Genomic DNA, 12328 nt, shown 5'->3' on the forward strand with positions numbered 1-12328 from the left:
TGCACACATGACAATAAAAGCCTTGAAACTTGAAACCTTTAGTCCAGAGTGAGGCGTGTTGTAGGCCTACTCACCGGGTCTAGTCAGACTTAAAATTCACAAAGAACAAGAAGAGTCTTCCCGGACCTCAGGTTTACAGGGCTTTATTTATTTGAATAATACAGGGTTAATATCTGAAACATAGCATTTTATTTTCCTTAATTAAATAATTTCAGTCATGCCGTTCCACACTCCGGTACAGTAGGTGGCGGCATGCAACTTTAAACGTTGATGTGCAGTCCACCAAAAACACAAAATAAGAAGAAGAGGCTTCCTGTTGGCTGTTGTCATCCCGGAAGATTTACCTTTCTCCTGACACGTAGCAGCCTCAACAAGTTGGCAGGGCTCTGTGTAGAATTGTCAAAAAACAGAGGTACGTGTAAGCATTTGCATTGCTTTACAGTTTAATAATGATGTATACGAAAGGGTAGTTCAATTAAATATTTAAGGCTTCACTGACATTATCCACCAGCTATGCTTGCTAGTCCAAAACTGTTATTGCTAACACTAGCTTACCTACTAGCAGCAGAGTTAACGGTATGTTAGCCACCCAAAGTTATTGTTGTATTCCGACATGGTTGTACTAGTAGTTGTGATGGTTAAACCATGTTATATATATACAGTCTATGGTTAAACCATGTGATAATGTATACAGTTAATAATAAAACGAGTGGTTTCATCATAGACTAAAACATACACTTTTATCTTGGTTTTGAGCATGATGTTGACTACGTAAGCTAGCTACTTTAGATCACAGTGGTATTTAACTCATGGATTTTACGTTACCGCTATTCTAACTGTCCTATGCGTTTAGTAGTCAGCTTAATGTGTATAAATACAGTGTTTGAAACGTTATAAGAAACAACGTCTTGTGTCACCTAAGTCACCTAACCTAACATTAGTTACCGAAAGTAAAGCTAATAATTATGGAAAGCGTCCATATGTTTAACCATGTTACATGTTTCCTTTCTAAGTGCTATGTTGTCTTAGATAATATAACTCTTATATCGACACCATCGTTGTTTACCATCTCACTGTAGACCACAATATTTGACCTAGTTGATAAGCTGTGTTCCTTTTTTTCCCCTTGTGTTTGCAACAAAGTGAGAGATGTCGGGGTTTGACACTTTCAACACAGACTTTTATCAGTCCAGCTACAGTGTAGATGACCAAAACCAGGCAGCCCAGGGCTACAACAATGCTGAAACCCCATACAAGTAAGTGAAGAAAACCTCCATTACCTAATACTCCCTCAGCTGTTCACATCGCATCCAAAAGGGCAACTTGATAGTTGATGTTCCATTTCAGCTGCTAAAAGACTAACCTACCTAACGTGTTTGTTTTGCTGAATACCTTCTTTTACGTCTATTCAATGTATTTGTAAATGTGATAAAGTGTCTGTTAAAAAAAAGAAATACTACTGTCTAATTGAAATGACATCATCAGAAAGTAACCTTCAAGGCATTTCATGTTCTTGGAGTCAAAGAGAGTACTGTTGATCATTTTCATTCTGTTTTCCCCAGGCCATACGATGGTCAGTACGACTACTCCCAGCCCATGGGCTACGCTCCCCAGGGGGTGATGCAGCCCCAGCAGCCTTACACAGGACAAATCTTCCAGCCCACACAGACCTACACTCCATCCCCGTCACAATCCATGTATGGAAGCAGCTTTGATGATGAGCCGCCACTGCTAGAAGGTAGGCAAACCACAATGTCACTGTATGTTTTGTTAAATGTGCTAAAATTGATGTAGATATTAAGGTGTCATTCAACAGTTGCAGGCGGCAGCACAGTCTGAGAATCTAATAGCTGCAAGAGAGTTTTGACAGAGTAGGAAGTGCTGACAAATCCAAGGCTGGCTATCTGAACAAGTGACTTCAAATTAGCAGAACTGACTTTTCTAAAATGTTGTTGGTTTCTGTTTATAACGTTGTGTTGTGGATTTGAATGGTAGTTTCACTTCCTGCTTCTTACACTTTGGAAATGTATCTTATATTTATTTTATTTGTATTCTTTTTTCAGTCATTTATATAGAGCTGAAATCACAATGTTAACCTCCATTGCACTCGTGTGGTACACAAACGTTAAAATGTCGCTCATCGGTCAAATCCACACTCTTCATACTTCAATGAGAGTGACCTAGATAGATAAGATGAAGATAAACGCTTTCATCGGCCTGCAAAACGCTGACTGAAAGGTCTGAGCAGTCCTGAAAGAGAGACGTGTCTTTGGTTTTCACTGTTTGCTTGTGTTTAAAGCAAACCAGTGCGCCTTCTGTATGCAATTGCATCTCTTGTATTCTTTGGGTTGAAGAGCTAAGATTCAAAGGTTGTATTGTCCCTTGCACAATAGCAACAGTGTAGTTGTTTTGCACTGAACATCTTAGGTCCCAGGCCCCCGCTAACAGTGCAACACACAATACAACAAGACATAAAAGAAATAAGGGAGTTAAAAATTACATTAAATAAATAGTGCAAGTGGAACAATGGTGCAGCTTAAATGCAGGACTAGGTAAACTACCTACATATACAATTATTATTATTATGTCATCCTTTTTAGAAGCCCCTACATATCTCTTGAAAACGTATTTGTGTTCATTTGTTCCTACCTCCTATGTTTGATCATAGATCCAGTTTCCAAAATGCCTGATGTGTGTTTTCTCCGTCTTAGAATTAGGGATCAACTTTGACCATATCTGGCAGAAGACTCTGACGGTCCTCCATCCAATGAAGGTGGCAGACGGCAGCATCATGAATGAGACAGACCTGGCTGGCCCGATGGTCTTCTGTTTGGCTTTCGGAGCTACCCTCCTTCTGGTAAATCATGTAGTTAATGTTGGTGTTTCGAATCTGTAGAAGTATAATCAGGCACTGACATCCTGCACCTTTTGTTACAGCCTTGTATCTTTACACCTGTACAGCTGTCATCATGTCAGTGTGTGCATATCTATATCTGACTGTGTGAACTTGGTTTTCTTTCTGTTAACAGACGGGTAAGATCCAGTTTGGCTACGTGTACGGTATCAGTGCGATCGGCTGCCTCGGCATGTACTGCCTCCTGAACCTCATGAGTATGACGGGCGTCTCCTTCGGCTGTGTGGCCAGCGTGTTGGGCTACTGCCTCCTTCCCATGATCCTCCTCTCCACCTTCGGAGTCCTCCTCTCTTTACAGTGAGTACAGAGATAAACAACTCTTTAAAACCTGTAAAACAAGCAAAGGCTTTTATTTGTCTATAGACCGCACTGCTAGACATTATCTATTACTTGACACCTGGGGTGTAACAGTAAAAGGGAGTCTCTGTGTGGTAAAAAACAAATGCATAAGAATGCCATGTTTCAATTTTTTTTCAACAAAGAGTATGGCAGTGTGACAGAAAGTGTTCGAGAAAGACACAACTTAGGCATACTGTGTTCATAATAAAACATTTCTGTATTACATTATAGGTTTAACAAACACTTAAAAAGAAAAGGCAACCGTTCTCAAAAGACTCTCAATACAATAAAACAAATAAATAAAAAAATACTGGTAGAAAATTACTTTATCTCGTCTCGGCACTTCTGGGTTCTGCCATCAAATGTACAATAGCTTTTGGCTATGTTTCTATTCACACCTCTGTCCACAGCTCTCTCTTTGTTGCTGTTGTAGCTGACTTGCAACTGTAGGAGGGTCTTCCAGCTCTGATTATCGTTCACACTGACCAACGTGTGTGTGACTCCACACACCAAACAACTTGTGGTTTTAATCTCAACATATGTTGCTAACTACATATGTTTCCGGGTGGAAGTCTGCTGCATGCACCAGACTGAGACCTGGAATATCGCTCAATAAAGAAACCGTCACAGCCCTGAAGAAGTTTACATTTTTCAGTCGTTGTGTTAGTATTGTAGGACTTCCAAAAAAGCTCAGCTTAAGTAAGATATTGTGTAGTACTATGTCACCTATGCTGCATGGTTAATAATGGTGTCTTTGAATTTCATCAAAATAGCTACATTTAAAACAGTAAAAGGTAACTTCCTTTTTATTTCTTGTCCTCTTTAGGGGCATGCTGGGAATTATACTAACGGCAGCAATCATTGGCTGGTGCAGCCTCTCAGCATCAAAGATCTTCATCTCGGCGCTGGCCATGGACGGGCAGCAGCTGCTGGTTGCGTACCCGTGTGGTCTCCTATACGGGGTCTTTGCACTCATTTCTGTCTTCTAAAACCCATCAAATAACAGTTCCAAATAACCGCTCCGCGCTTTCTGTAATTTCAGTGTAATTAGTGTAATTATTGGCCAATTACACTGTTATTGTAGAAAAGTAGGAGCTCCTTTCTAAAACGGCACCAAGGTTTTTTTTTCTTTAGTAAGCCTCCACCTCTCACCACATTCCGACTTGACCATATGCAGGCTGGCGTATTGTCTCATTCATGTCTCCGGTCCACTTTGCTCCATCATACATCTTAAAGACTAGGACTGTGAAATAAACCTGGTGAAGAATTGAAAAAGAACTCTCCTATGGACCTTGTTAAGCCTTCAGTGGCTGTGCAGTCCGATGATTCTAAGGACATGAATGGGAAGAAAGTGAGCAATTATTTCACACAATGAAAACCCGAAGCGGACATTTTAATTTAGACAAACGATTTTCAAGGACTGATAACCGACTCTCAGCAACAATTTGGAGCCAGCGGGAAACTATTTTTGTAAAAGCTGTTGTGAGGTGTTTCTGTAAAACCCCCTTTTAGAATCTAACCCTGTGAGACAAGGGGAAACACAGACGTTCCTTCTGCACAAGACTACATACAACATGGGATATCTTCCTCTGTATCTTCTTCGCTCCATGACCAAGGATTCTATAATCTCATCATTCACTCATCAAAGCATCGGTCTGATCTTTGATGTTAAAACAGCAGCTCTGCTATATCTTCTAATGTATTGGTTTATTATATTAATTCAAATGTTGATGCTTTTAAAGAAAACACCAGTTGCAACAAAGGCATTATTCTAATTTCCAAGCAAACTGATTTGATTAGATATCGAGACAAATTTAATTCTGAGAATGTACATTTCTAGGACCAGACATCTATCATTTTGTATTTAGTCACTTCACTTTGTATGCTTTGATGTGTCATCTGTTGTTCATGTCTTCATATGCACATTAAAGTTGTCTTTGAAAGTTATCCGCCTTGTGATTTTAAAAGATGCCTTGTATGGTCAACTCATAATTTAAGCGGTATAACCTTTTATAACTTGAAGCTAGTGGCTGTGTGGCAGGAGAATGGCAGGTGCTTACTTGAAGCCGTGGGCGTATGACACATAATAACAGTTTTCAACAACCTGGGGAGAGTTTGTCACAGAAGGCTGCTCGATCAAAGGAACACATCAGCACATTTTGATCCACTTAATTCATAAATGTTCTTGCTTCTTAGGTCTGCAATCTTTTCAAGGTATTAAACCAGGTTAGTCATAACATGAAAGTGAGTACAGACAATTCTCTATGAACATGTTGACTCACCTCTTCTGCTTCATCCCTAAGAATATTTCCACTTTCATAGTCATTGTGTTCAAGTACCCTTAAAATCCCCCTCCCCCCCTCACCTGTTTAGGATATGGATTATTAGAAGTGATTTTCTAAAATGTTCGGCTCAGCTATCAGTGGCTATCGTCATGGTTTTGTTCAGTTTCATCACCTTGCAGTAGTTGTTTACAAGTGGAGCATGATTTTTAAGTAAAACCCTCCTTTACACCCGGTCAAGCTACAGGAAGTACACAAGGGAACATAAACAAGGAACAAGTCAATGGAAGGATTTGTCCATAATGGTGTAGTTTTTATTAAACACCACTTTATGTTATTGTGGTCAATTAAATGTGAGGTTGTTGCCTATTGATCAAACTACTAAAAAAAGGCTTCTGCAGAGATTATTGGTAAAAGTGTGTCTTATATTTTTTATTTGACAAGTAAGACTACATGGCCTGAAGATCACTTAGAAGATCAGGCAGTCTAAAACTCTAAGCTGGTGTGTGGAGGAGTTTGGATAGCTTGCAGGAAAAGCAGCACATGACTTTGACTTGACTTTAAGGCTTTAGAATGCAGGCTCTCACATAATGTAAACAGAAGGTTGACAAGAATAAATATTGATGGTTATTGTTGGAACAGTCCTCTCTTTTTTTTTCTTCCTCCTTCTGGGTTTTCCTTGAACTAACATACACAAAACCTATACACAAAGGGGGCTACTTAAATGGACAATAACACACTTAGGAGGAATGAATAATTCAAAAATGAAAATGAAGTGCTTTCTCTATTCCAGAAAACTCAACATCGAGGATATGCTTTGCATTTCAAGCAAATCTAACGGGAGCAGTCTGCTCTCACAAGCGGCTATCTCAGATGGCAAGTGTTTACATATGCATCTACTGAATGTATAATCTGTCTTGTAAGACCATTTAAAAGGGCGGTAAAATCAGTGTGGAATTTAGTAATTCTATGTACAAAAAAAAATGTTCATTGTCCCACCTAAATGTGGATTTGGTATTCCTCTACAAAGAATATTCCTTGTCTTCCAACTTGTTCTGCAACTTCTGCTCACACTGGAGAGTGTTTTCAAGCTTTCAATTGTTCATTTGTTCTGTGTCTTTTCAACGCGGAGTATCTCAGGAAAAAACTTCAGATGTTTTGGGTACGATAGAAGGGAGCAGGATGTTGACATTCACGCATTTTTGTGTATGTATGGTATCCGGTTTCAGCCAGTTTGCAGTTGAGTTTCAATATCTTGCATCTGGATTCACTCAGCAGTATCTCACATTTTCCCTTATGGGCCTGGAGAAGGAATTTATTCCAAAATTCCATATTTGCTTTTATATAATCCTTATTTAATCCGCTTCACCAGCTGATTGTTGTTACTTCCTGAAGGGAACATCTAGGATGTGTTTATACTTTGTGAAGTATATATTCAAGTAATCAGAATCAGAAATCCTTTATTAGTCCCACAGCGGGTAAATGTACGAGTCTGTGCGGCCCCAGTAGAGAACGGTGCCTTGCTCAGGGGCACCTCGGTAGTTACTTGGTCGTCCCAGGACTCGAACCGGTAACCTTCCGGATCCCAGGACAAGACCCAACGGACTGAGCCACCTCCACCCAATAAATTATGTGTGATTCGTTCCTTGTACAGTATATAAAATAGTTTAAAGCAAGGGAATTATTTCATTTAAATGTGTAAATCATAATACACTCAAATTGTGATAAGCATTTATTTTTTCAGAGACTGTTGTTTGTGTTGATTTTTATTTATATATTTTTTTTGAGACATTGTTTTTAATATTAGCTGACAGCATTAAAAACGCCCACCTTTTGGGTAATCAATCTGTTGTGTTGGCAGGTTTTTACATTATTGTTTAGGATCGGCTTCTCAAAATTATTCTCCACTAATATACGGTAGATACGCTGACTTGACCCAAGCACAATTGACGGATATAAAAAAATGGTGTATTGCTACATCTTTGAACAAACATGCAATAAATAGGCGATACGAAAAAATCGCGTAAAAAGTGTCATTAGAGAACTTTAATTACTTGTGTTTGCACTCGTTGCTCAATTTTTGATGAGCTATTTTAGAGTTGTATCATTCCATTAGGCCAATGTTGTTTCATAAGTTGCTGCATACATTGCTTTGAGCCAGGCTCTAACAGCAGTAGCACTTCCTATCCACAATATATGGGCAATATTACCGCTTGTCACATATCCTTCCATAACAGGTGTACAGTCAAACACATAGTAGATGCTCTTCAATAAGCTTGAAGCGTGTGGATTATTTACTGAACTAAGGAAACCATGATGGGAGCCAGATGGCTGTTGAAATGGCAAATTGAGCACCAAGAGAGAGGAGCTGTGTCTTCTTGTTTTTCGTCACCTCCTGATGTACACCCAAGCGCCTCCAGGTGACAGTGTTGAGTTACATACAGTCTCTCTTGGCTGACTGAATATTGTTTATAGCTGTGTTCATTGGCTACAGTCTCACATTTACCCTGGAGGAATGACTACATCCCCACGTCTTTTGGGAACTTCCTCACAGTTATTTTCAGGAAATGTACAGCTCTCTATGGATCAGATCTATGAAAAACTCCAGTCTACCCAAAGCAGCCCATGATTCTTTAAAGTGTTTTACGTCTACATATCTGTTTGGTTAGGTTTTTATTTCATTGCTTAGTTTGTAGATTAAGCTAATTTAATAATAACATAGAATGACATTTAGTGGAACCATTGTCAAGTATCCTGAATACACACACTATGGCTAGCCTGGCCCCAATCAGTCCCTGATGTTGTCGATGTAAACACAGATTATTGGCAACATGAAACCGTTATTTTAACTGAGTTATGGAAACAAGATTTAAATTAGATTAATAGAGGAAAAAAAAACAATATTGCTTAATAGTTTAACATGCTTTTTTCAGTTTTATCATAAATCCTGGTGAAAAAGTTGTATTGATATTAGTAATCAGAAATTGTGTTTAACATCGTCACTACCGGCTGTTTTAGGAATATCTGCCAAGTTGACTTTTCTTCTTGTCTCCGGGGAATATGGGCCCCCATACCATTATGTTATCTAATGGAGGATAATCTCGCCTCCATCTGGCTGGCCTGAGCCACAGTCTGTTCTGCCCAGCAAGCTGGACGACTGACTGGAGAGCAGCAGCTAATGATGAGAGCTTATCCTGCTCGGCTGGAAGAAAGGCATGGAGAGACACAAGCTGTAGGGATGAAGGTGGAGAGAAGGGGAATACACAGAAGTTTAACAATATACTAAAAGATGAACAACGCAATCTAAATGTATAGCTGCAAAACAGCATGACATGAGATTTGCACAAATCTGCCCACAAAAAAGGTTATGATACTGCATTAGAAATCCAATTTCATAACGTCAATATGATTGTATCACAATATAAATTGATGCCTAATGCATTTGGAGAGCATGGAAAATGACTGCTACTGGTATGTAATTACAATTGGAAGCTGTATGATTATTATTTTAAAACATGTATTTTGAATGTGAGCTCATATCGTAGTCATGAGGTTAACATAATATAAAGCGACATCAATATCTTCTTTAAGACAATATACAATAAAATGCATTTACTTTTACTGTGACATGAAATTATGGTACAGTATGACCAACAGAGATTTCTTTCCAGTTTTGCTTTACCATCTTACTTCCCTTTTAATTAACAAGATTATCTGATATTTAGCTACAAAAAATATATATATAATCAAGTGCATGCATACAAGACTACTGCTGAGGGCATAACTATTTTAAAGCTGCACAAACAATATTTGTTCAAGCTAATTTATTTTTCGTGTTTTTAAGCTTGTTCATCTCCCTCCAAGAAGTCAAGAATAATATCAATGCTTTACTGCAATATGTTTGTGTCCAAAAAAACAAACACTTGAATGTTCAAAAAGAAATTCACAAAACTTCACATTTTTGCTAAATGATTTCTCAGCATTTATGCATTTACTCAAATTCCACTATAATATGTGTCACTTTGATAACACCTAGTTACAATTTCATAAGTTTGTATGACGTTTGTTTCGTTAAATGATTTACTCAGAACCATTTTATTATTTTGTATAAGTCAAGTCAGGGTTTCTGTTATGAAATGGTGGACAGAAGCTAATGTAGCTGGATAGCATAATCAAAGTGGCCTGTGTACGTGATGCGCTCCAAAAAGCCTCAAAGCAATGAGGCTGATTATGATGTTATCTCCACTGAGGGAGCAGACGAGCGACAGGTGGAAATGTAACGATTGGTATTCAGCAACGCAGCGCCGCCTTTTAATGCATTTCCAAAGCCAACAGCACATGAATATTCACAGAGCAACTGTTAGCACAGCACTGAGTGTGATTTGCTCCTGCACTTCATTAAGCTAATTGTCCCCGCTCGTTGCACTGCGGCCTCTTCCAACAGTTGATTCAGAACTCAGTGAACCAACACAAACACTGCAAGAGTCCAGCTGAGGGAACCTGTGTTTGTGTGTGTTAGTGTGTACATGAATGCATGCATGCTCATGTGTATTCATGAACAGGTGAGTATGTACTGCTGTACAAGCATTACATTTGACGTGTGCACTTCTGTGTACATACAGTATGTTTGTGTGTCTTGGGAGGGATGCTCATCATAATAAGGCTCATGGTGACTGGTCATTTCTAAGATGGGATCATATCGCAGTGTGCAAAAACACATAGGTGTATAATCTAAACATGTTCACGGATATATACACACAGAGACGCAAAAATGCACATATTACATGTTAGCTCAGTGCTTTTCCACATGCATACACACAGAGACCGACCTGAACTGTGCAGACCCACACAAAAGGGTCTAAAATAAGCACAGCAATTATGGTCGAGCCAACTTGATTTTGGAGCATTATTGTCCAGTTGCCTGCATGCTGCCATTTACTGTAGCCTGCCATCATGTTCGTATAACTGCAGCTGTGCATTATTTTCACAGATGGATGTTTGAGAACAAAACCTTCCATTTGTCAAATGTAAAAATGTCATGGCAATCAAACTTGTGAAATGGTGAACGTTTTTAATATGAATGGATGTTGTTGCCTGAGGCCCCGGAAGTGTCACGTGTCATAACGGGGAAAACAGGGTGTAACTCATCATTTTATTAATGGCTGCATTTAGTTTAAGTGTTCCACGGCCCTGGCAGTATGCATGACAACTCCATAGGTGTCAACAGCAGGAAACGGTACTTAATGCTTCCTTCATCGCCACGGTGGAGAAAGAGTTGGAGAAAGAGTTGGAGAAAAATAGTTACATTTTTGACCTATCAAGCCACAGCTTAAATAATAATAGTAATAATTTCAATTTGTATAGCGCCTTTCAAGAGACCCAAGAATGCAGACCCCCGCCAAGGCTGTTACCATAAGTGAAACATCATTTGTGTATCCGGCCCATGATTCAGATCTGCTCCAAGATGCTATTTGTGCTTCCTTGGTGCCTGCTACACCCTTTCACTACTTTTTTTTTTTTTAAATACAGGCCTGTGGATTTTCCATCATCCACAAAAATATAGAAAAATAATATAAAATACAAGACTTTTACTCTAGGAATATATAAAGAATAATTGGTACAGGTTCAATTATTACTGAATTTGCCATACCTAATCAACATATATTTACTGTATATCAACACCAGTAGTTGTTTATCATGCATTACTTTTTACTTTCAAATACAGTGATTTAAAGCATACACTTGGGATATATGGCAGAAAAGTAAACATAACTGAATCGGAATTTCTTCTCAAGAGAAAACCTAAATTAAAATGCTTTAGCAAAATGACACATTTATGAACAGCACTACTGCATAGGTCTGGCTCAATAGAAATGATGAATGAACCTGGACAGATTGTGTGTTACTCTTTAACAATCCAAGGGACAAGTCAAATGTATGGCATCTCACCTGTGATAAACCATTCACCTTTAAAGAAAGAAATGAATTAGAAAACTTCTTCTTTCGACTGCAGTACAACACAGATGCTCAGTGAGCCAAACAGTTCCTGGTGGATGACAATGGAATATTTTAAGCACCATTACATAAAATGTTTCCTAATATAGCTGTAGTGTTAGGTAATAGTTTTAAGCCATAGCAATTTAGCTTTTACATACCTAATACTAACAAAAGACCTTTTCAGTTCTCTCTGTTCAGCCTCTGAAATAATTGTACTGTTTACTTTGGAAAGGGAAATTATGTTAACCTTCAGAGTACAGCGGCTATAAAGAATAAAAAAAACCATCTGTTCGTTGTGGGGGCGTTCTTATTCAATATGCATGACATAAGCATAATAACTCGGAGCATCAGCATACCAAAGCATCAGCGTCTCAGTTGACGTCATTCGATGTTTGTGCTTTCATTAGTAGAAATGTGACTCATCATTCATATTCATGTGTTTTTCCCCTAACTTTTATGGTAGTTACTCCTATTACTGCTTATTGAATTAGTGCTTACATGAAAATGCATCTGACTGTAGTTGTGGATAGGCCTCTGTTAACAACCGAGCATTACTCATCCTTATTTTAAGTTCATACACCACAAATGTTGGCATAATGTATGCTGGTGTCTCTTTTTGCTTGTGGTACCCAACGCAATAAAATATATATTTATTTAATCATCTTGCCTATTCATTTATTTATGAAAGCTAATGCATCCTATTTATAGTCAGGGCTGTGTTTCTCTATGCCTTATGTAACAGCATGATACCATTACAGCAGAGCGATCAACATCTCAGATATAAGCACAAAGAGAA

At 38.5% G+C, this 12328-nt stretch overlaps 1 protein-coding gene across 1 annotated transcript; it reads left to right on the top strand.

The window, feature by feature from the left end:
• Window positions 1-313: 313 nt before the first annotated feature.
• On the top strand, window positions 314-5200 carry yipf5 (Yip1 domain family, member 5). The gene is made up of 6 exons (XM_010770162.1): window positions 314-412; window positions 1144-1256; window positions 1563-1738; window positions 2712-2857; window positions 3030-3211; window positions 4080-5200. The coding sequence occupies exons 2-6, from the start codon at window positions 1150-1152 to the stop codon at window positions 4240-4242; spliced, it is 774 nt and encodes a 257-aa protein (XP_010768464.1). The 5' UTR covers window positions 314-412; window positions 1144-1149; the 3' UTR covers window positions 4243-5200.
• The last annotated feature ends 7128 nt before the right edge of the window (window positions 5201-12328 follow it).

Source organism: Notothenia coriiceps, unplaced genomic scaffold, assembly GCF_000735185.1.
Source record: "Notothenia coriiceps isolate Sejong01 unplaced genomic scaffold, NC01 NC01_scaffold00008473, whole genome shotgun sequence".
Taxonomy (NCBI): Eukaryota; Metazoa; Chordata; class Actinopteri; order Perciformes; family Nototheniidae; genus Notothenia; species Notothenia coriiceps.